This window comes from Manis pentadactyla, chromosome 3 (genome assembly GCF_030020395.1).
Source record: "Manis pentadactyla isolate mManPen7 chromosome 3, mManPen7.hap1, whole genome shotgun sequence".
Lineage (NCBI taxonomy): Eukaryota > Metazoa > Chordata > Mammalia > Pholidota > Manidae > Manis > Manis pentadactyla.
Window position 1 is genome coordinate 9,476,574 of NC_080021.1, and position 25,143 is coordinate 9,501,716.

The 25,143-nt window shown below is 48.8% G+C and overlaps 2 protein-coding genes across 3 annotated transcripts in view; one reads left to right on the plus strand and one right to left on the minus strand.

Moving 5' to 3' along the window:
• Positions 1-25,143, minus strand: part of TG (thyroglobulin) — a 249,643-nt gene that overhangs the window by 20,677 nt on the left and 203,823 nt on the right. Inside the window, exons 42-43 of the mRNA XM_036890501.2 lie at positions 14,641-14,805; positions 13,504-13,671 (exon numbers count right to left, since the gene is read on the minus strand). Of these exons, the coding sequence (XP_036746396.2) occupies positions 13,504-13,671; positions 14,641-14,805 (333 nt within the window). The remainder of the gene's footprint in view (positions 1-13,503; positions 13,672-14,640; positions 14,806-25,143) is intronic.
• The window catches only part of SLA (Src like adaptor), an 82,307-nt gene that overhangs the window by 13,178 nt on the left and 43,986 nt on the right, over positions 1-25,143 (plus strand). The window lies entirely within an intron of this gene.

The following is a 25,143-nucleotide window of genomic DNA, read 5'->3' on the forward strand; positions in this document are numbered from 1 at the left end:
ACGTAGGGCTGCAGTGAGGCCGACGGGTATGTGCAGGAAGTACTTAAACGTGCCAGGCACCTCATAAGTGCATGATCAATGTGAGCCATTATCTCAGCTGCGAAGGTCACGTCCCTGGGCTTGCTGCACTTCACTTTCCTGGTCAGCTTGTCATCTAGTTTTGTTAGGAAGACTACCTTCAGTTTTGTTTACTGACTCAAACGTCCAATGTAGGAAGGCTTTCTGTGTACTTTTATATGGATACACACACTTCATCCACAGCCACCCGCGTACTGGGCCTGGGAAACAGTCGTGAGCCCGCTGGTCAAGCTCCCAGCTCTTGTGGGCCTCACATTCTAGTGGGTGGAGATGGAAAATAAGCAAATAACTGTACAGTTCATTAAGCAACGTGTGCTGTGAAGACAAACAGCAGGTTGAGAGGTTCGGGGTATTTTTTACAGGATGGTCAGGGAAGGTCTGCAGCTCTCTGGGGAATCATGCCCAGATGAAAATACTTTTCTCTTTCTCTCTCTTCCCTTCCTTCCTTCCCTCCTTTTTCTCTCTCCCTCCTAATTCTTCCTTCCCTCCTTCTTGTCCCAGCATCCCTGCTGTCTACACCAGGACAGTCAGCGGGTGGCTCATTCCCCCAGGACTCAGTTTCCTCATTTCTGAAAACAAGGGGCAGCAGATCATCAGAGACGCAGTTCCTGAGTGTGAGCCTCAGACCCCTGGGCCCTTGCACGGTCCTATGTGTATTTACATATTTCTAGGCTCATATGTCAACAGTACAATGTGCTTATCAGGATTCTTTCCCTAAACATTTCCCAGCAATCAGGACCTGTGGTTGGAATTTGAGACATGGGTATAGTCAGAAGCGAGCCCTCCTGGCTGGGATTCTTCCAGCCAGTCCTGGGGCGGCCTGTCTCAGCCGGCTCACCCAGAAGAGGCAGGGCCCATCAATGGATAACTGATCAAGGATGTCCACTGGCTCTGGGAGAGATGAGGGAGGGAGAGCGGCGGGGGGGGTGGTGTGTGTGCACAGAGGCCTTCACCGTCATTCTACCTATAACATGAATTTCTTGGGAAAAGATCTGAAGCAAGCATGGCAAAATATTAGTATCTGTTCAGTATGAATGCATATGCAAGAGTATTTATTATATCAATGGCTTTCCAATATTTTTTACTAATGATCTACAGTAAGAACGACATTTCTACATACAAATTATGCACACACACACAGACTTGAAATAACATGCACGAAGAATGTTCACACTCCTGGCTCTCACCATACACAATAAATCTGATAGTTTCCACTCTATCCTATTCTAGTCTAACCTATCTATTCAAAAATACTTGTGTGTAATTACACAACCTACTAATAATTTAGAGAGGAAACTGCATTATATTATTCTCTATCCTTTTTTGAGGTTTTGGAATACTTCATAACAAAAATGGTATTAGGAACCATTTGCATATCTATAGTTATTGCCAAACATTAACATGTGTATTTCAGTGAAGTATCAAAATCACCATGTGAATTGGGTGAATGCAAAGAATTAGTGCCAGATTCCAATGAAACATGCATATAAAGGGTTTAGCACAGTTGTGGGCAAAAAATGGTCAATAGATGTGAGTGCTTATTATTCACCTGTCTGCAGGCTAGGACATGGGGCCCTGGGCACCCTCAGGTGTTGTTTTAAATCCCAGGGTACTGTTACTGTCAGTTTATCTGCCCACTGCTCCAGAACTACGTGGCAAAGGGGCATACGGTGTTCAGTGTGGTGTCAAGCACCTGAGACGTGCTCAGTAAATACGTGTGAGACAAATGAATAGAGGAGACGCTGACCTCTGTAGAGAGATAATACTGGTTAAAGGCTACAAGTGGGGCTCCAAATTCAAACCTCTTGGGTTCAAAAGACTTGAAAAAGACCTGGGCTTGGAGCTAACTTTGCCACTTAGCAGCTGGGTGACCTTGGGAAAGTTACTTAATCTCTCTGTGCCTTTGTTTCCTATGTAAAATGGGCTCAATAATATTACCCTCTTCATAAAACTGTCATGAAGTTAAGTGAGATGATATGACAGATTTCTTAGCATGACATCTGTTGTTACCAGCTGTGTGTAGACTCAACCTTGTCTCCAACCGAGATGGGCTAGGGAAGCCCTGTCTTAGAGATCTGATGGATGTGGGTCCCACTGGCTGTGGATCCGAACCCCTGGAGCCCCTCTTCCGAATCACTGTTGGGAAATGACTGGCCATCCCTAAAGGACAGAGTTTTTTCCATGGGGTTTATAGAAATTCTTCCCGTGATTGGGCAGCTGGTAAGAGTACCAGGGCACCAAGCCCTGGGCACTGCTACAAGTGCCTCTCATACAAAACAGGCACATTCCAGAGCTAGGACGCTGAAGGGAGGGGCCCTTTCTGCTTGCACTTTATGCGCTAGTTTCACATTTTCAGGAGATCTGATGCTGAGACTCAGTGCACGGCCCTGTCAACTGGTCAGTCCTCTGGAGAGGGCTGGAGTGTGGACCCAAACCCCCAGGGGCACGCAGAAACGTGAGGGGCTCCTTTCCTGCAAGACCCACACCTCTTCATTTTTGGTGAGGACTGAAGCACAGATGCTGCTGGGAGTCAGCAGGAGGGAGCAGAGCCACCATGTGTCTGCAAGCTCCAACTTCCACAAGCCACAATCACAGGCAAGAGTGGCCTCGGAGCGGCTTTAATACAGGCTGGGCTTTGGTAAGCACTACCAAGAACTGGCACATGCTTGGTGTGGGTTTTTAAAAGACTGCCATTAATATATCCTACAGAAAAGTTAGAGCTCTTTGGAAACATCTGGACTGTGAAGGGCTTCAGTGCTGTCCCGTATGCCTTGTAGCATAGCGGACTGAACCTGGAGTCTGGCATTTGAGACCCAGGTTCAAACCTGGCTCTGGGTGTGACTTCCAAAGATTTATCACCAGTCATAAGTTCAGTGAATATTCCTTGCTGTGCCAGGGCTGATGTTAGGATCAAATGAACTAATGATTATCAAGCAGCTGACACATGGGCAACAATAAGTATTATTTATCTCCCCCCCTCTAGTTAACAAATTATTGGAAATAAATGTCTTTATGTTCACTCTAAGTTCGAGAGACATGATGAAAAATATTGCAGGGCCTTTATCTTCAGTTTCCTCTTCATACAAAAAGTATCTCCTGAAGTGCCTACACGTGCCAGGAGCAGTTCTCGGCATCAGGGGTGCGTCAGGGAGCCACAGAGGCTCAAAGCTCTCCAGCTTTGCGCACCTTCTCGTGGAGCTGGGGGACTGACGGTGCAGGACGAACCTCTGTGACAGAGAATGTTCGGTGGTGCTGAGGACGAAGGGACCAAACAGACCTGCAGGGCAGGGAGGGGGACTGAGGTGCTGGCTCGTGAGGGTCGACTTTATGCTTGCAAATCCAATCGAGAATTGGATTCTCGGGGTGAGCCTCAGGTCACCTGGGAGACAGTGGAGCCAAGCCTGGAGGACGGAGAGGGGCAGGGTGTGGGAGCCAGGCAGGGAGGAGCAGGGAGGCCCCACAGTGGTGCCGTGAAGCGGGCGGAGGAGCAGAGCGTGGAAGGGGGAATGGGGGGCCTGGCGGCTGGTAGGCTCCACCAGGCTTGTGCCTCAGGAGGGGCCAGGAGAAGGGCTCCTGTACTGTGGTTTGCAGGGGCCACCTGCCAGAGATGGGGGTCTGAGTGGGTGAGAAGCAGAGCAGGTCATCGGCCACGTGTCCTTGACATGGTGTCCCCAGCTCTGCAGGGCACCTACTAAGGTGCCCACTGGCCACTGTTTCCTACTGCCCCGCTCCTGCCAGGCTGATCCCACAGTCACACAGGGGATCCTCGGAGCTCATCCCACACCCACAGGGCTCTCTTGTTCTCAGGGTAAAGCCCGTGCAGAGCCCTTCCCCAGTCCCCTCCCTCCTCCTGGACCAGGGACCACCCTTCCCTCTGAGGCTGAAGCCTTGCTGCCCAGCACTCTGGGGACACTCCCCCCCCACTTCCTTAGTGACACCACCCGGCAAATCCTCCCTCGCTCAGGACCTTCCATGTGCAGTGCTCCATGACCACCTCCACCAAGAGCTAGATGCCCACCTGGGGGCTCTGCCAAGGAGGGCCTCGTCCCAGGGTGTGTGCTTATTGAGCTTGTCCACTGTCCCTCGTCCCCACCGCCATCTGGCTCCTCCCTGCCCTGGCTACCCTCTCCGAGGTCACTGCTGCGGACTCGGACTGCTCGCCATGCCTCTTCCACTCAGTGATCTTCGCCATCTCCTTCTCCCTAAACTGCTCTGTCTCGGGTTCATTTCTGGAACCCCTTCTGTTATTCTGCCCCTTTGAAATGCTGAGAAGCACAGCTGCCGTCCCTGCCCTCTGCGCTCCCCCTTCCACCTGCCTGCATATGGCTGTGGGACGGAACCATTTCCTGCCTTTGCTTCAACAAGACAGTAAGTTCATGATTCCTAAATCTCTCTCCAGCCTGAATCAACGATCTGTGTATACAAATATCTCCCATGTCCTGAGAATCTCCCAGGTCCCTCAATTGCAGTATGAGCACCACGTAGCTTCGTCATCTACACATGCTCTTCCTCCCTCCAGAACCTTCTCCCCTCCTATTTTCCCACCCTCAGTGACTAAGCCCAGAATCCAGTCACTTGATTTAAAAGACATGTTTCCTGACTCCACTGCCCCACCTTCCCAACCCTGTATGCACCCCATCCTGATGACTGCCCTCCTGGGTATATCTCAGCCCACCCTCCTGCCCACCCCTGGCTCGGGCCCTTACTCCATCTCCTACCCAGTGTGGGGCAGAAGCACTGACACAGCTGTGGCAGGCGGGGGTTGGGGGGGCAGAGCTCATGCACAGGGTCCTTAGTGAACTTTGTACCCTAGTTACTCTTGGAGTTGTGCAAAATGGTTATGACATCATCAGTTTGAGAGGAGACCCAAGCAGAGTCTGCAAAGGAAAGGGGCAGCCTATCAGAGTTCACCTGATCCTTGCACATCTGTATGGACGGACCAATGGGCAATGAATGCCCCCAGAATTCTCTAGAGTGCTAAGGTAGAGAGAGGCACAAATACTCATTTGTTTATGTAATGGCTCATTTGTTCATTTAAAGTTGGAGAGGTGACCTGTCAATGAGCAAAGTGTCCATGAAAACTGGTGAAGTGCTTGCATCCAGAGGGGATGACACACAAGAGCAGAGGGGGTGGGGAAGCACGGAGGCCACGCCTTGCTCCTCCGGCTTGCCCCCCCACCCCCCTGCTCTGGTCAGCCTTCCCTTCCCTTCACCCCACTGAAGTGGGCCTTGTCAAGGTGGCTCAGGACCTACATTCCATCAGGTCCAGTGGTCTGATCTCTGCCTTCATCTCAGGCCACCTCCAATGACATGTGACATGTGGCCCTGCTTCCTTTCTTGTCTTTCTTTTTTTTAAACTGAAGTGTAGTTGACATACAGTATTTTATTGGTTTCAGGTGTACAGCATAGTGATTCCACAATTACATACATAATGAAATGCTTACCACAGGAAGTGTAATTACCATTTGTCACCATACAATGTTGTTATAATATTACCGACTTTATTCCCCATGCTGTGCTTTTCATCCCCATGAGCTTGTACTTCCTTATCCTTTTCACCTATTTTTCCTATTCCTTACCCCCACCATGCCATGACCTCTCTGGCAACCACCAGTTATTCTTCTGCATTTATGAGTCTATTTCTGGTTTGGTTGTTTCTTTCTTTTTTTAGATTCTACATATAAGTGAAATATGCTTATTGTCTTTTTTGGTTTGACTCATTCCACTTACCCTCTAGGTCCATCCATGTTGCTGAAATGGCAAGATTACATTCTTTCTTATGGCTTTTTTATGGCATTGTGTGTGTATATCACATCTTACCTATTGATAGATACTTAGGTTGCTCCCATATCTTGGCTGTTGTAAATAATGCTGCAACAAACTTATTGGCTTTTGTGACATCAAAATTTTCCTGGTTTTCTTCCATATCTTCATCTACTGCTTTGACCACACTCCTGAATCACAACTCATATACCCAACAGCCAGTCAAGATGTATCTCAAATGTGGGCATTTCTCACCATGTCTAGAATCCATGTTATTATCTTTTAGAAAAAGATAAATCAATATAATCACTCCCCAACTTAAAGCATTCCAATGACTTCCCACTGCAAGGAGAATAAAATTCCTTTTCTGATAGTATATGAGATCTCATCTATCAGGTCCCCTCTGGCACATCTCACTTCCCCTCCTACCACTCCCTCTGTTATCACTAAGTTTCCAGCACTCTGTTCCTCTATGTCCCCCCAAAACATGCCCTGCCTCAGGGCCTTTGCACTAGCTCTTCACCTAGGGCTGCCCATAGCTAGCTCCCCCGCATCACTCAGGTCTTAGTCCAAAGACTTCTCCTTGACCTCCATGCCAAAGCATCACTTTGCTCTCTCATTTCAATTTTCTTCAGGCAACTTTTCAAGATCTGAAATTCTTAATTTATTTACTTACACCATCATTGTCTATATCCTCTCACTATACATTCCACAAGTCAGGAGCTTTACCTGTCTGAGTTACAGATTTCCCCCAGAGCCTAGAGGAGACCCCTTAATAAATATATGTTGAATGCATGCTGGAATTAGGGGGTGGACGCTCCTGTCTCTGCACTCATTATGGATGTTAAGGGACAAGGGAATAACTTTGCCATCAGGCACAGCAGGCCCAGAGCACAGGGCTCAGCATAATTTTAGGGGCCCCTGAAAAAATTTTCCTTTTAATTTTTTTAAATCAGGAGAAAAAATAATAATGAATCCAGCCTGGCTTACACTGATCTTCTCCCAGTGCAGTGGTAAAGTATTTTTAGTATTTATGGGGACAAGTCAACCTCATTGATCCTCAACTTAGAATGCTAATCCCAGCTGGCAGGGCCACGAGGACAAGTAGATAAGGTCATATGTGTAAGCCTGGTGGTTACAGCCATGTAAGTGGGTTTGGGCATGCAGCTGGGCAAGAAGAGTGCCCTGGGATGGCCCAGAGCCAAGGGTCGGACAGAGTCCCTGGGTTTGGAAGTTCCTTTGCCTAAAAGTTCTCTCCTAATGCTGCAGGAGGTAGGCTGGGCTGATCTCATTGTGCCCATTCAAAGGACAGAGACTGGTTCAGCGACCTGACTGAGCTTCATGGCTGAAGCCAGGAACTGAGACCCGTTTTTCGGATTTCAGGTCACGGGCTCTCCACAGGGCCCCACTGTGCCTGGGTCCAGACCCTAACACCTCCCCACCCCTGAGCGCCTCTTTTCAGGAAATCATGCATGCTCTCTGGGACTCCTGCAAGCTGCTCTGCTATCATCTGTCACCAAAGGCTTGATTTTCCTGTGCTGGGGCTGGTGCCAGCACCTCGGGCTGCCAGGTGCTGCTTTCCAACTCTCAGATGGGCTGCCTTCCCCTCCCCATGAAGGGCCCCACTCCACCTGCTCCTGGCCGAGGAGGCCAGCTCCCGCCCAGCTCAGGGGCACGGCCACGGCTCGCTATTTCTGATTTTTTTTTTGCCTTCCTTGGAGATGCTTGTGCTTGGAGGGGAAGACAGAACATTGCATGGTTTGGAACAAATCTGCTTTTGATCATGCAAATTAATGCCCGGTTAATGTAGGCAGACTGTCAGTTTCACCAGTTAGGAGGAGAGAGAGAAAAGGAAAAAAATCCCCTCACGGCGACTGATGAAGAATTTCAACAGAAAGCTGCTACTTCAGAAATAAGACATCCTCCGTGCACTGAGCCCTTCCAGGAGGTTCAGGCAGCCCTGCTCCTCGGGTATGTTGCCAACTTTGTAGGTAACATCAGGACTCCTGTGGGGTCCACGGTCAGCCTCGGGTGGTCAGGGTGAGGGTCTTCACATGGACTTGCGGAAGCCCTACCCACCCACCCAGCCTCCGTGGTCTGCAGGAATTTGGTGGGGATCTCTTGAGGTGATGGGCGGGGGTACAGGGGCTCACTTGGGGCAGGACTGATTTCCCCTGGGAAGCTGGATGGCATGTGTTTGTGGGTTGGGCTCTGGATGGTATGGATGCAGGACTGGCATGAGGAGAAAGCATGTGTGTGCGTCTACCACGATTTGGGAAATTGGCTCAGGTCAGGCGAGGAGACTGGGTGATTGCACATCCTTTGCATGCCTGCTTTCACAGAATAATTGTCTGAATCAGAAACAATAGCTTTGGACACTAATCATAATAGAGTACAGTTAAAAAATTATGTGAAAAACTAATACTTATGCATATACTATTTGCCTGATAATGCTGCATATATGATTTCTTTTGGTATCTTTTTGAGGCTATTTCCTAATGCTCTCCCAATTTAACAGATAAGAGAGACTGAGGCTCACGTTCTGGAGAATTCAGATGCTCCTGGTTACAGCCCATGGATATCCAGGACCCTGTCCCTGCTTTGCTCACAGATGGCTCAGGGAACGGGGTCCTGGACAGGTCCTTCACCACGGTGTCCCTCCTGGGGCAATGCCACGTGGGTCAGTGACCCCTACTTGCCCAGCAGCCTCTTGAAGGCCTGCAGTAGAATGCCCGTCTCTCCGCACAGCATACACCAAACTGTATTTTAGTTATTTACTTTTGCTCATTTTCTGTTTACCTTACCTTACTGTGTGCTCCTTGAAGGCAGAAATTTTATGTGTATTTATGCCCCCAAACACTTAGCCCCATGTCTGTCACATAGTAAATGACTTTGTTAAGTGTTGCATGTCCAAACAGGTCTCGGTGTTGAGAAACATGTGTGACACCCTGTTCTAGGCTGTGGTCATTTTCTGCAGTTGCTACATCCTGCTTCTCTGCACAGATGGGCAGGAGGGGCTGACTTTATACAGGAGGCCAGAGGATCCAGAAGGAGTCACTGGGATTGAGGCCCTTGGGAACGTGCCCTCCTAGAGCTCTCCTTCAGCTAATGGCAGTTGAATGCACATGCAATGGAACCTTCTGGGGAGAAATGGAGAAACCCACAAACTCAACCCTGAATGCAGGTCGTGAGCAGGCTGAGGCATGGGAGGGAATCCTGGGGGGCATGCATGAGGAGGATGTTTTGACATAAAAGAGGAACTGCAATGCTGTATCTAGAGGGCAGCTGGTAGCCTGGTTTCCATGTGTGTGTCCATACAGACTATGTGGCATTCTTGTGTTGGGCAGGATTCTGAGGAGCTCTGGGCTGTGGTCATGTCTCAGAGGGTTCAGTGATATGAGTGCATTTGCCATCCCTATCCTGGAGTTCAGCACACATGGGGTCATGGGAAAGCACCCCATTTGGAGACAGAGGCTCTGCAGAGAATACCTGGCTTTGTGAATGACTGGTTTGATGACTTTGTGACAAGGTCGTTATCATTAAACCTCTGGAAGCCTTCTTCCTCAGTAAGATGATGTCAGACATCAGCTCATGGGCCCCCACCTCACAGTGTGTGGGTTCCCTCTCGGAGGGAAGGCCTGGCTTTTCCCAGAGTCCTGAAGGCTGTAATGGAAAGAGGCTGTCTTTGGAGTCTGAGAGACCTGGACTTGAATTCTACCTTCTCTCTGAGTGGTTTCCCATCTGAAAAACAGTGATAGTAAATCCCTGCTTCATAGGGTTGCCTAAGGATGAAGTATGTCCTCAAAGACTCAGGTTCGATCCTGGCATGTAGATGGTTTTCCATAATGTCATTCCTTCCATCTAATAATGATTCATTGAGCACTTACTCTGCACTAGATACCTTCCTAGGAACCAGAGAGAATGCAGAATACAAAACAGATAAAGTCTCAATGCCCACAGGCTCCCATGCTATTTGAGGAAGAAATACAATAGACAAATATATTGTCTGTCAAGGGGCAATAAGTGCTGAGGATGGAGCAGAGGAAGCAGGGGAGAGAATTCTGGGGCTATGACTGCCCTCTCCATCAGAGTGGTCAGGCAAGGTCTCTGAAGAAGCAGACTCTGAAGGAAGGAAGTCAGGGAATTACCTGGGGAAGAACATTCTAGAAGAGGGAATAGCAAGTGCCAAGACCCTAAGGTGGAAGCATGCTTGGCATAGTTGAATAACATCAAAGGGACCAGTTAGAATTCAGCACAGTGAGCAAGGGAGGCATAGCAGGAGGTGGGGTCAGAGGTTGAATAGGGGCCACATCAGGTAGCGTCACTGTAAGGACTGTGGCTTTTCCTGTGTAAGCTGAGTAGAGGAGTGACATGATCTGACTTGTACTGTAAAGGGATGGCACTGGCCACTGTGGTTCTCATAAATCATAGGGGACAAATGATGCAGGAGAAGGAAGATAGTTGGGGGCCCTTATAAAAACCCTAGAGAAAGACGATGCCATGGGTCAGGGTGATGGCCGAAGAGGTGGCTGGATTCTGGATACAGTTTGAAGACAGAGCCAAGGGATTTGCTGACAGAATGATGGTAGGATGGGAGAGAGCTGAGTTGAGAACGGCTTGAGCTGGGCATTCGTGCTTGCAGATGCATGAGTTGCTGTTTATTGAGATGTGAAGAGCACAGGAGGACATGGTGGGTGGGCGGGGGCAGAGTTGGAATCTGCAGTTCACTTGGATATGAGAAGCTATGGGACATCTAAGTGAAGACATCAAACAGGCCATGAGCTAACCCAGTCTAGCACTTAAGGGAAACGTCCAGGCAGGAGGTATAAAGTGGGGCTGGAGGCACATATTAGGAGATGTCAGCACGTAATGGCATAAAAGTGTGGAGCTGGCTTCAGGGCCCACCATGACTCTTTCCCTCTTCCTCTCAGTTCCCTACATGAGCACCCAGATGAGGTCCTGGCAGGATGCTGGCTCACAAAAATAAACCTCTTTTTGGCTGCACTAGTGTGTGTTCACAGGAACATGAGTGGAGATGAGAAGCAAGACAGAACCATCTAACTGAGAATAAATGTGCAGAGGGCGTGCTGCCCCAGGACTGGGTGTTGGGTACCAGCTGTGGAACAGGGCTGGCCCCGCTCTGCCATGCCCTCTTAGTGGCTCCCCTGTCTGGTGCCCGCACTTGAGGGCACACTTCTCCAGCCGAGTCCTGGTGAGGGCAGTAAGCTCCTGGCAACAGACACCATCTTTCTTGGCAAGTGGACCAAGGAAACCTCTCCTTGAAAGCCTCCGAGGGAAACTCAATGAAAGGAATGAAATGCGTTACTGAGGAGGGACCCCTGTCCTCTGGCTGCAGGCTCCTCACTGGCAGGGCTCAGAATTCCAGGACAGAGTCTGGAAACTCCCAGACATGCTGCTAGGGGAGGACCAGGAAAGACCAAGGCAGCTGCAGGACCAGACTAGCCTCTGACCTTGGGCTGGCCTGATCAGAAACTACAGACCTGGACTGCCTGCTGGGCCACCACAGCTCCAAGTTCCCAGTAAGAACCCTCCTGACCCCAGCCCCATGGACAGCCTTTCCCCTGCAGGGGCAGGGGTATGGGCACTGGCAACCAGGGCCTGCTCCCTCCCACCTGCCTAGTTGACCACCATGCTCCTGGGGGTATAAAGTAATACTTCCTCTCTCTGTAAAGTCAGGATAAATTTTCAGCACATGGTCCAGAGCATCAGAGCTGTGAGGATATAGTCTCTTCTGCACAGATTCCCACATCCTCCCCTGTAGGACAATGTGAGCTGAGGAGCTACATGGGAGAGGGTCTGGGGTGCCCAGCTGTTCCTTTGCATTGTGCCCTTGCTGCTGGGCACTGCTTCGGGGCAGAGCGTGCAGAGGCACAAATACAAAAACATCCCTTTCTTTCTCATGCTTTAAATTTTTTGTTGTTTTTATGAATCTTCTGTAACAATTCAGTGTATTAGTACAGGAGTATACATGTATGTAATTTATACTTAAATGACTGTACTATTTTTTAATGTAATGAGGGTCTTGATTAAAAGTCATGCGATCTCATTACTTTAGAGAAGGAAAGCCCAGGGCTAGTGATGGAGAATGGCATCATATTAGTGTTTCCTTAGTGTTAGTCTGGTTCAGTCATCAGGCTGCCGCCCCTTGAGGTCAGGGCTGTGATAACCATGGGTGCTCAGCAGAGAAACGTAAAGATGGATCAGGCACAAAAGTTCTCTTTCCACGGCCATGAGTCAGCTGGACAGATAGCCAATGGTGACTGAGCTCTGCTCTGCATACCCCCTAACACACACACACACCTATCTACATCTACATATATGTATGCACATTATATATAACATGCAGAAACTTAGTAATATTCAATTCATAGTATTCTTTTCCACACCACTACATTTCCTGAGATAACCAGCATTAATTGCTTGTTAATGGTCTTTTTCACACCATTACCCTTTCACATAGAAATATATAAAATTATATACATTTATATACTTACAGATGAGTTATTTAAAATATGAATGCTACTTCAATGTCACATTCCTCTGCATTCTTAGTTTCTGTTTTCCATTTAACAACTTATCAGTAAGAAGTGTATCTAGATCATTCTTTTTAGCACCTGCATAATATTTAAGTTTATGTGTACCTTAATTGAGACAGCCATTTCCCTGTTAATAGACAATTGAGTTGCTTCCAATATTTTGCCACAATAATTAGAGAAATGCTGTGATAAATACCCATGTATATATATCATGTCAAAGTGGTGTTTTCATTGCTGTAAGATAGATTCCCCTACATGAGATATTTTACCAGAGGGAATAGAATGATCTAAGAAAAGGCAGGATCCCATTGAGTTGCATGATGATTTTCTTTTTTAATTCCAGTTTTCTTACGTGCAGGAGAGCCAGACAAGGTGCCTAGTTGAGTGTGTGTCCTCTCACTGTGTTTCATGAGCTGGGGTCACCATCGCAGGGTTGACCACCTAAAGGTCCCGTCAGGAGTCAGGAGGGGTGGGTGGGCAGGAGGAGAGGAATGTGTGCTTGGCCTTTTAAAGGGTGAGCCCATCCCACTGGGAGGCAATGACATCCGGTCAGGGCAGGAAGTGTGTGCTCAGGCAGATAAAAGACCACACAACTTCTTCTCCCTTTGTTGAGTCTCCAGCAAGCCCCACAAAGTTGCCCTGGGCATGCTTATGCTTTCCTGGGTAAGAAAGCAAGCATGGAGGGGTGGTGTTTGGGTTTCCCTTCCAGGACCGGGAGATGGCACCCCTTCATCCACCAGACTCTCCTCCCAGCCTTCACTGGGATAAGCATCCTGCAGGGCGTGGGGCTATGCATGGCCTGGAACTCTGAAACTGCAGCCTCTGCTCACTGTTTCCCACAGTGTTTCATTCACAGATGCAATTTGTGAATGTGATCATGGATGTGTCTGCTTTCCTTGCAACTCTGCACGTGTCTCATGCGTGAACCCCCCCCCCACCCATATCACCTCCCAAAGTCCTTACAAAGCCTTTGCCCAGAGTAGTTGTTCAGCAGCTGTGTTGTAAACGAACAATAAGTCAATGACTTGTGACTGCCGTAAGACTTGGAGGTGCCGACACCAGGGCACAGCCAACAGGGGACCCCTGAGGCCTCCTCCCTGCCTACCTTCACAGCCTTCGCTCTGTTGATGAGTCCATCGTCCTGAGAGCTCCCGATGAGCAGGTCAACCTTTGCCCGGGGAGATCTCTGATGCGCTCTGGCTGGAGCCTCTCGGAGGTACTGGCCATCGACCACAGGACCCCAGTAGTGGAAAGGGCCACTCACAGCCAGGAGCTGCATTGGGTGCAATGGGTGCCGTTATATGTATGATTTTATCCTTTTATAAATGGTTCTAGAATAATCAGTTATATTACTTTGCTTAATCAGGTCTTAGCCACAAGGAACACTGATGCTGGTGATGCATCTGGGGCTCCTTGGGAGGCGAGAGCAGCATGCCCCAAACAGGCAGGCAGGACAGCAGACGACAGAGCCAGCAGCTGTAAGGCAGGTCTTGCTCTGAGCAATGAATGATTCCAGAGCAGCTTCCCAGAGCCTCCCTGCCGAGGCGGCAACAGGCCCACAGTGGGGACGGGTGAGCCTGGGCCTACAGGGGTGTGAGCGAGGCAGGAGGGGACTCTGACTGGGGAGGGTGTGGTGGCCAGAGGAGGACCCCTCAGGGAAATTCATCAGCCTCAGCCATTACTCAACTGGACCACGTTTAGAGGGACTGAGGATCAGACTTGCTCCAGGTCCACAGTCCAGGCTCTTGCTGCAGGGATCAAGCCATCAGCTCAGATGACAACAGTTCCTCCTCTAGTGCCCCCTTCATTAATGTCAGGGCTACAGAGACCGTGGGCTGTGAGCAGGACCTCTGGAGGCTGAACAGGGAGGACACACCTGTCCTATCTAAGGGGACAGGCGGCCCAAATCGATTGCAGTCCTGACTGTAACGATCAGTACTCCTGGCTGTGACTTGATGGAGAGCTACCATGGGCCTGACACGGGTAAGAGCGCTGCGCTGTATCCTCCAACTCCGCAAGGGTTACGCCATTATTCCCATTTTATAGATAAAATCCACTGTGCAGAGAGATCAGAGCCCCTGGCCCCTGCACGGCACTGGGGCTCAGGGAGTGTGCATTCTAGCTCCAGTTGTCATCAAGCTCCTGTGTGGCTTGGGGGGTGGGGGGATCGTGCCTTTCCAGGCCTGGTTTATTTGTAGAAGACCAGGGAATGTGCCTCCCCAGCTTGCACACAGGTGCCTACCTTGGTCTGGGCATCATTGAGGATGTTGGCGGGCTTCTGGCGGAGGCAGAACACCATTTCTTGGATGGACGAGGTCGAGCAGCCAACTTCCTTTGCCAAAGCAGCTGCCTGCTGCCGAGCCCTCTCCTGGCTGATGACAGCGGCTGGGGAGAAGGAGGAGCCGCCCTGGAAGAGAAGGCAGATGCGGGTCATCGAGGTCATCTGCCCCCATTCAGCACAGGGACCTCAGGGCCACATGTGGGGCACCCAGGACCCTCCCGGGGGTGCCCTCAGGCACTGGAAGGTCAAGACTGATGAACATGCTAAATGATCTCGAACAAGCATCTCTCCAGGCCTCCATTTCCTCCCCTGGGAAGTGAGGGTGCTGGACAGGCTGATCACTGTTTCTGTCTGTGAACCAACGTTGTGCTTGGAGGCACAAAGCTGCAGGTGGCTGAACAGGGACAAAAAGCACAATTGTGCTCTGGGAAGAGAACCGTGCACATGGGGCCACATCACACCCCTGCCTCCAGGGGCTCTTGAGGAGCAAGCTTTCCTGGCTCAATGAAGACCGACTTGGACTTGGAAACAGATGCCGTCTCAGAAGGTGATGGAAACGCAGTCATTGTGCAGGCGGATTGTTCCGGCAGTCACGGAAGTCTCCATGACAAGGCTGTGCTGCTGGGAGGGAGCATTTCCTCTCTGAGAACGCCGTGATGGAGCCGGGCTCCAGGAGGCCAATCTTGGGCCGGATGGTTGGAGGCAGTGGGTCACCTGCCCTGGGGTGGAAGAGGTGCACTGGGGAACTGTGGCTAATGCACAGCCCAGGGCCCTTCCTGGTGGGTCGCCCCCACCTCCAGCTCAGGCTCTGGAGACTCAGGGATGACACGGGGTCGGGCAGGGGGACTACTAGCGCCTCTACTATTGCTAGAGCTACTGCCACCATAGTAAGAACAGCAAGGCCATGGGACTGAGGACTTAGAGGACTAACTCAAGCACCTCTCCACGTTCTCTCTCTTGATCCTCAAACAGCTATGTAAGTTAGATGCTGTTACTGCATCCATTTTGCAGATATGAACATAAACAAATAGGGAAACTGAGTAACTTGACCCCAGCCAGAAATCTTGTAAGGTGCTGAGCCAGCCTGTGGATTCAGACAGCTGGGCTCCAGGGTCTCTTGTGCCCTCTGACCCTGGCCAGGGGTGGGAGGTCCCAGTAATCTCACCCACCTCTGCAACAGCAACTGCTGGGCTGGGCAGTGTTGTTCACTGCCCACTTACTACCACCTGCCAGGTTTTTACCCTCCCAGAAACTACCTAGTCTCACGTAATCTGAGGTGGGCACAACTGCCATCCTCATTTTGCAGACAAAGGTTCCAAGAGGAAAGGGCCAAGTCTCATTTATCAAGTACATAATACGTACCAAGAACTGGGAGCTTGGAAACGATATCAAAACATAATAATAGTTAACATTTATTGAGTATTTGCTAAGTTTTGGGCACAGCTGTAAGGACTTCATGTATATTAATGCATTAAATCTTCTCTACCCCGGGATGTTAATGTTATTTACCCCCTTATCTTAGAAAGCGGAATTTAAGGCCCAGGAGAGTTCAGCATCTTGCCCAGCAACACACAGCTGCTGAGCAGCAGAGCCAGAACTCTGGTCGAAGCAGCCCATCTCTAGGCCATGTGCTCAACCCCCACCTCATGCCCACTCATGTTTTTATACCCAGAACAAGACGGGGTGTCCTTGAGCTGAACTGTACCCTCTCACTCCATCCAGGGTAAAGAGAGCGTTGATCTGCCTGACTCCACGGAATGTGTTTCCATTCTAGACTATACGGTGGGCCAAAACCCTGAAGCTAAGAGTACTAGGAATGCAGAGCTCAGTTTCCTCAGACACGCAAAGGGTAGGCAGAGGGCGCCACTTCCACTGGGTCTTCGAGAGGACTGCTGAAGTATCGCACAGGAAAGCATTCTGGAGACTGAGGTGAGGTGTCCATGCTCACCTGAATCTTTGGTGTTGTTAGGCGTTCTGTAGTAGAGACAACAGATGCCTGCCCTGGGATAAGGGAGCACACTTGAGCACAGCCCCTGGAAGATTCTAGTGGTCCTTGTGCTTTAGAGTCAGGACAGAAGAGTTCTGGGCAAAGCACAGGCATTGCAATGAGAAAGGTCATCCTGGGAGCAGGACTGAGCTGAGGGCGGCACTGGGTGGAGCAGATCTCCAAAGGGCTAGGCGAGGTCCCAGGGCCCGGGACCAGTCCTGTCTTTAAGGAAGGTCAAGGCTCTGAATCTCAGAAGGTAAATGAAGTCAGAGGCAGCTAAATGCAGCCTCCAGACCTGGCTTCTAATTCCCCAGGATGACTTCACACAGTACCCAGTGCCTTTCCCCTTGGGTAACATGGACCCAGGGCTACTGGCTCTATGTAGTCCCTCTGGGGTGAGATGCCTAAGAATCACAAGAGCTAACCTCGATGGAAGGTTGTTCTCTGGGTGTCCTCAGCATTTTACAGAGATTAATTTAAGCCTCACAACCATCCCACGAGCTTGGTGATATTATCACCCCACCTTACAGATGAGGGGTCAGGGCACTGAGGGCCAGATGACTTGCTCAAGACAAGGCTAGTCTGAAGCAGAAGCAGGATCTGAATGTGGGCAGCCAGGCTCCAAGACCAAGTCCTTAGCCACTAGGAGGCCAACCTTTCAGAGACACCTAGTAGGTTCTGGATGAAAGGTGGTGGCACTATTGTCACTGTTTTCTCTGATTTGTCAGGACCAAGAAGGGACCTTGTGACTAGAGTCCAAGGCGAGGCTGGATAGCCAGAAGAGGAGAGAAAACAGGGGGTATGGCTCCTGACAACCATGATGTGTCTGGAAACCGCTTCCAGGAGCTCTGAGCTGCTCAGAACATGGCTGGTGGCCTGTTCTGATAGACCAAGACAGGGACAGGCAGCCCATGTAGGTTTTCTGTCCCTAAGACGTTTAGATAAGCTCACAGTCTCCCATGATTGGCTGGGTTTGCTGTTAAACACACAGGGCAAGGTGTCTGTCCTGCTGTTCCCCAGCCAGGGGTTTGCTCGGAGTTTCAGCATCTAAAGTACATGGAGAGCCCTAACTCCCAGGTCATGGTGAGGACAGGCAAGAAGGGAAGAAAATCCCAGCCAGCCCAGAGCCAGGAATTCATCAATGGGGCAGCAAGCCAGGACAAGAAGCAGAGTCCCTATGCCCAGGATCTTTCCTACAATAATGAAGTCAGCTTTTCAGAGAACCACCGGGTGCACTCTTTCTTAAGAGAAAACGCACACACACACACACTCCTACATGCTCATGGTTCAAGGTCACTGCCCATGTTCTAAATTGCAAATCGAGCTGGCAAACTGCACAATGCTGAGGTGGGGGCTGCTGAGCCCAGCTTGCCCTCAGGTAGGTGGTGAGATGTGGATTTCAGGATGGGGCCCTGTCATGTTTTCAACAGTGTCTACAGCTATAAAAAGCCAGGGCTCCTGATGTAGTGAGGAAGTGGTTAAAGGCGTGGGGTACACTGATATTGCAAGACGGCTTAGAGAACTTTCCTCTCTCTTGAGTACTTTGTTCAAATTGTTCTTTCTGAAGGAAACCTCTTTCTTGATGGAAAATCGGTGGTTAAACATGCAACAGCTGGCTCAGCCCTCACTTCAGAGCATTGGCTGGGGACAGAACTGGAGGGCCAAAGCAGGGGTGCTGTGCCGAGCGGGTGGCTCTGGGCAGAAGCACTTACACTGCCCGTCCCTGTCTGGAGTCCGTAGGCCAGGCTGCCAGCCCTGTACAAACCTGGCAGAATGACCAGAACTAAATTCCAGTCTTGTTCCTTCCTGATGAAGTGACCTGAGGCAAGTGGGTGATGTCCAGGGCCCCAGTTTCCTCCCTGTGAATGGGAATGATAGATGATGCACCCTCTATAGGTCAGCGCAAGGATGTGTGGGAGGAGGCGGGTGTCCTCTGCACAGGCGGCAGGGCGGTTTGTCTGCTGTGGGCATGTGGGTGTGCACAGGACCCCAGGGGGTTTGGAGGTGGCAGGTCTCTTCAGTCTGCCCTGTCATGCCAGCAGCCCCTGGCCTGTCTTATCTAAATCTTACCTAGCTATTAAATGGTAATGAGTTTCCACTTGTTTCTTTTTAACTTTAAAAATAGTGTGGGGGCAAAACCACAATTGCTGACCACTGCATTTCTCCCCGGAGCCTCTGAACAATTTGAGGTGCCTTGACCTCAGTTGGCCTCTGTAGTCACCTCGGAGCCAGGGCCAGTGCCCACACATAGAGACACACACTTAGACTTACATACAGACACATTTACACAGTCATACAGACACATACACACTCTCTCACACAGAGACACCGAAACACACTTTCTCACACTTTCATGCAGACATACAATGACACACACATGCACCTGACTTTCCTGATATGGATGCCTCAGTGAACCATTCACAGGTCTGCTAAGAGGAAGTCAGTGAGCAGAAGAGCAATGAGGAGGGGTAGTTTCTGTGACAAACGTGGCCATCCCAGGAAGGCCCATGACTGGCCTTTCTCGGGGGATCTGGGCAAAGTGAGCCCTCGGGGAGGTGCCTGCTCCTTCTCACCTCCTTCCCGGGGCTCCTCGTGCCCCTCTACCCCTCTTTCACGTGTGGATTCCTCATCTTTCAGAGACAGTGATATCTCCCTCAAGGGAAAAGAAGTGACAGGTGGTAAGCTGGGTACCTGCCCAGGGCACCGTGTGACTTGTGCATGTTAATTCATGCACCGCCTTGCAGCAGTGCCCTGTACAGAGATGATGATGGCAGTAACTTACACTTATATGGCACTTACCATGTGCCATGTACTAAAAAGCTCATTTACAGCCTGGAAGAACTCTGTGAGGAAGGTACCAGTATTATGTCAACTTGATAGGTGATGAAAGTCTGGGGCAGAGATTGGGCCACTTGTCCCAAAGCCTCACAGCTGGGGGATGAGGGTTTGCATCCAGGCAGTCAGCTCCTTAGCTCCATGTTCCACCACTGTGAGCCGGCAGTGCAATGCCTGTCCCTTTCTGTCTCTGCGTGAATGTGAGGCCACAGCACAGTGAGATAGTCATGGCCCTGGATCCAGACAGACCGGGGTTTCCATTCCAGCTCTGCCTACTGTCCTCCGGCCAATTCTTTCCCTGTTTTGCAGCTTCCAGTTCCTGATCTGTGAAATGGGGATTTCATGGTGAACATTCACAGAACTGTCATGCAGATTAACTGACATAATGGATGTAAACTACCTAATGCACAATTAGCACTCAATATAAGTTAGTTGCAATTATCATTAGTGAATATTGTTATCCATGTGTTTAATACCTGCTATCTGACTAGTGTCATGGCCGAAAAAGTCACTTAATTAAAGCCATCATTACAAAGTAGGCTGACAGGTAGCAAGTCCCTTGCAGTCTCTGTTCTGGAGGCCAGCAGGAGCCTCTACCTGCAGAGCCGATATGGAGCCAGCACATGGGCACCTTCACGGGGCCACACTTTTCTGCCCACTGTCCTGATTTAGTTGTCGCCACACACCATGAAGTTTGGATTAGATAGGAAGAGCTACCTCTTTGTAAGGAGGAATTTTCTCCCTCACAGACCCTGAATCCAAGTGTTCTGACTCCAAGCCCAGTTCTTTTCTCCATGATTTCTCATTGGGAGAGATCAGGTATGTGACCCCCAAATCCTGACCAGAACACTGGGCCTCTAGAAACTTAGTCATCCCTACCTGGGTCACTGAATGGACTGAAATGAATTACCATGTATTACCTGAGAGTTTTCAACCTAATATATTTTAAGAATGGGTGGGGAGCTCAGAACCCAACCCAAGCAAAGGTTTATTTTCTTCCAGGCAAAGTGAGTCACAAAGAAACATAAGTTCCTAGCCTGAGTGAGGTGGATGCTTGTTGAAGACAGACAGCATACCCAGCAGGACAGACATCCTAGTGGCCTCAAGAGGAGGCTCTCTACCACGAGGGTCAAGGAATTTTGTCATGCTTTGAGAATTCAGAGGAGCCAGAAATTTCCGAGCATGAGGGTGGTCTGGAAGAAAGTGCACAGAAGAGGCAGGACTTGGGTGGCTTTGATGGGAGGAAATGCTTGGAGAAAAGGAAATGGGGTGGGATCCCAGTTCTGGGGATTGGGCAGGATGGCAGGTAGGTTCAGGAGCCTGATTACCTAAACAAACTGTAGTGGATAGGAGCTGGGTCCCAAGTATCCCAGCATTCCCAGAATAGAAACTGGAACTCAGACAAAGATGTACTGAATGAATGAGCCAGTGACTGTATGAGTGGGGGCATGGATGGATGAATGGATGGGTATAAGGATGGATAGACAAATGGATGGTGAATGGGTGGATGGGAGGATGGGAGGATGGATGGATGGATGGGTGAGTATGTGTGTGGCTGGCTGGCTGACTGGGTGAGTGGGTGGGTGGATAGATGGATGGATGGATGGATAGGTGGATGGATGGCTGGGTAGATGGATGGATAGATTAATTCTCCTGATGAAGAGAGACATTTGCATAGGGCAGTTAGGAATAAGGCTGAAAGGACTTTAAACTCAACAGAGAGATGCAATTTGGAGGGTGTTAACCCTGGGATAGAGGACAGCTATCCTCCAGGCAATGGGGAGTCAGCAAACGCTTTTGAACAAGGTGTTACCCAAAGTATTTTAAGAATGTCACTCATTTGTCTTTGCATCTTCACTGCTAAAAATGGTGCCCAGCACTCAGTAGGCTCTCAGTAAATGACAGAGCATTGAAGCCTCATGAAGGTGAACTCCTGATGGCAGAGGTGGGGATGGTTATATCCCTTTGCCCCCAGAGCCTAGACACATGTGATGCACAGTAGGCCTTCACTACATGTTGGTGAGCAGAGCAGACCTGCAGTGAATGACTGGATGGTAGGTTGACTGGCTCAGTGGGGAGAGGGCAACATCTGCTGTCGGGAGCCCCGCAGGGGCTTGTAGGGACTGCGGAGGGCAGGGGACACATGAACAAGGGTGTCGCTTCCACTGCCCTGCACCGGCTCCTCCCTTGGGAAGGGGCCCAAACCTGGAAGGTGGCCACCTGAATATTACAGACCAGTTCAGCTGAGGGATACTATTGAGCAGCCAAGACAGCTCAGAGAGAACTCTGCAAATGAAAGCAGACATAGACTTTTTTTTTAAAGTGCCATACAACCACATTAATATTAAAAAATCTGCAGTGTTTTCTACACTGAAATCATTTCTTGATCCCTAAAAGCATGGGTTTTACTCTAACTTATAGCACTTCAGTTTTGGCAAAACTCCAGCCAAAGGGAAGATAACACAACTTTCATCTTGAAACCCTGGTCTTAGGACATAAGAGCACACTTCTCCCTTCTTCCGAAGCAGTGGTTCTCAGTTTTACTGGGTGAAAGCCCAGGGGATTTGGAAGAGAAACACAAAGGTGAAGCTTAGCCATTGCCGATCCTCTGAGTATCAGCTGAGCTGCTGCCCTGGCCTTGAACGGTCTGAACACCTGGTCCTGGTATGACATTGTGTTGAAGCTAAGGCTGGAAGGAGGCCCAGTGAACACCCTCCTCCTTTTATGGAGAAGTGTGTGTGTGTGTGCACAATACTTCACCTCTTCGTGCCTCTGTCCCCTCAGCTGTCAGTGCCGGCCTCACAGATGTTTCGCAAGGGGGACATGAAACACATGAGGAACTCAGCGCGGTGCCTGGTGCAGACAGTGCTCTCTGGCCTCTGTCACTTCTGCTTCTTAGTTCTGGAGTATTACCAGTAGGGCAGCAGCATGCCCCACCTCACTGACGAATCGCACACTGCGATTCTCTCAAAAATTTTGAAAACAACTTTCAGTGTAGAAAAGTGAGGTATCTCTTCATAAGTCATGGCTGATTGCAGGGGTCAAAACACGCAGGACAGACAAGCAGCCTGGTCTCTCGGTGGTGCAGGGAACTGCATAGAAGCAACGCTTCACTTCTAGTTGCTTCCTCCCTGTCCTGGGATGTCTGCTGAGCCCTGTGGAGCCCTTCCACCTCCCCGCACTTCCATCTTCCCACCTTTAAGTCATGTAATTTTAATAGAGAAGGGGAGATAATTAAGCATTGATAAAGTGCCTTTTAAAAGCCAGGTCATTCATGCACATTTTCACAGGTGCTCCCCCAGCCACCCTCTAAGTATTATTATCCCCACTTTAGATGGAGAGACTGAGGCTTGGGGAGGGCAGGCAATTTGTTCAAGGTCTTGGGACTGAAAGTAGCAGAGCCAGGATTATAAAGTGGGCACTGTTTCCCCTTCACTATAATACTTACCACTGTAAACAACACCCTAGGCCCTGGCTTTCCACCCCACCCATGAGTGGCTGGCAGGTGGCAGCTCATAAATAAGATCTTAGCGAGGGTGGCCAGGACAGTGAAAGGAAATGGAGGAGTCTGGCTTCCCCAGTGACAGAAGTGACACAAAACAGACTCCATCCCAAGTCGCTCTGATAGGCATTTACAACTGTACTACCTTCTGCTTGAGACAGAGCTCTGGCTTACATAGTCTCATTTAAATACTCATTACCACCCTATGAAATAGAAAGAACGGATGTTATTTGAAGAAAAACTACACCACTTATTTTGTATTTTCTCCACTTCATTCCCAAAATAATTTGGGGATACTCAGGGAAGAGTGTCAGAGAAGTTAGTAACCTCCTAGCACCAGGTGAGAGAGCCTAAGAACCCAGGTTTTCTGACTCAGAGATGTGATGGCTTTCCCACGATGCAATGTGGCTTCAGTTGCTGGCAGAGGCTGTGTGGACTCACGGGCATCCTGCCCCTCTCACTGTCTCCCCCATCACCTCTCGCTGCACCAGGTTCTGTTGGCAGTCCCACTTTATCAATTCCCAGAGTCCCCAGTTAATTCAGGGTGAGGGAAGGTGGATGAGTTTTATTGGCCTTTGGTAGTTTCCAGAATATTCTAACTTCTCTCCAATGTTTAATTAGAAAAAAATTAAAATCACATTTGAAAGATCAACTCTATATTAAAGTATACCTGACTCTTGTCAAGAGGAAAGCATTCATTATCATTTGTCAGCAAGCTGATCAGCAGACATGTGACATGACCAAGACCGTTTAAGACTTTGTGATAGAAATTGTCAACATGGCAATCCTCTTCACACCCTAGACAAAGTGGACATTGTTTTACATCCACCAGTGTTACCTTCATTAAAATAGAACAAACTTGTAAATTTTAAAGCAGAAGCACAAGAAAATCCATGGTAGAAAATACTGATGATTCAAATCAAAGAAAATTAAAATTACCCATAATCCTCCAATTGAGGAGCACCATTGTTAAATACTGTTAGCCTCCCTTCTTGTCCTCCACGTGTTCATGTATGTGTTTATATTTATGTTTCTTCTATATTTGTATTTATATGTAGGAAACGAGTGAGATCATATTGATTTTGAACCTTTTGTATTTATTTGTAGGAAACGAGTGAGACCATACTGGTTTTGAACCTTACTTCACCTAACTGTCCATTGTGAATATCATTCTGTGCTGTTCCCTACTCATTTATGAGACTGTTTCTAATGACCCTGTGTGATTGGGTATTTAGGCTGTTAGGGAGAGATTACAGAGAAGTCAGGAGCACCTACAGGCTATGGAGTGTAATGGACTTGGAAGCAAATCCCAGATCTGATTTGCTCTCAAAATCTGGGTTCTTACAAAGAGACTCTTCAACTGTAAAAAGGAATGTAATGATATTGATAGTTTCCCTACAGATTGTTGTAGTGAAGAAATGAGTTGATTTTCCATATAACAATGTGGGGTTACCAATTGTCAGTATTCAATAAATGAGAGCTATTATTGTTTCCAGTTTTAGTTCTATAGTGTTATAGACAACACTGCAATGTACATACATCTTTATAGCTAAATCTATTCATATCCATGATGATTTCCTTATATAAAAGGAATTACTGGGTCAGAAAGTATAGATTTTTTTCTGAGAGGTGATGAATATGTATTAAATGAACTGCTTACATAACATTTTAATGTTTCCAATTAAGTAGATACCATGTGAAAACATTAAAGGAAAAAGGAAAATATTTTTGTATCATATACATATGACGAACATGTATATAGTTTTTAAAGTTATGTTTCTTGGCATCTATAGCTAACTTTTAAAATATGGTTTTGTTGAGATTGAGTAAATCTCACTATCATACAGTTCACTCATTTAAAGCATACAATTTAATGGCTTTTATTTATATTCACAGAGTCACACATTATCACCGCAATCTAATTTTAGAACTTTTTTGTCATCCCACCAAGAAACTATGTACCCATTAGCAGGCCTTCCCCATTCCTCACCTTCACACCCAGCCCTAGCAACCTACTTTCTGTCTCTATAGATTTGCCTGTTTTGAACATTTCATATAAAGGGACCCATAAAATATGTGCCCTTTTGTATCTGGTTTATTTCACTTCATCCATGTTATCACATATATCAGTACTTCATTC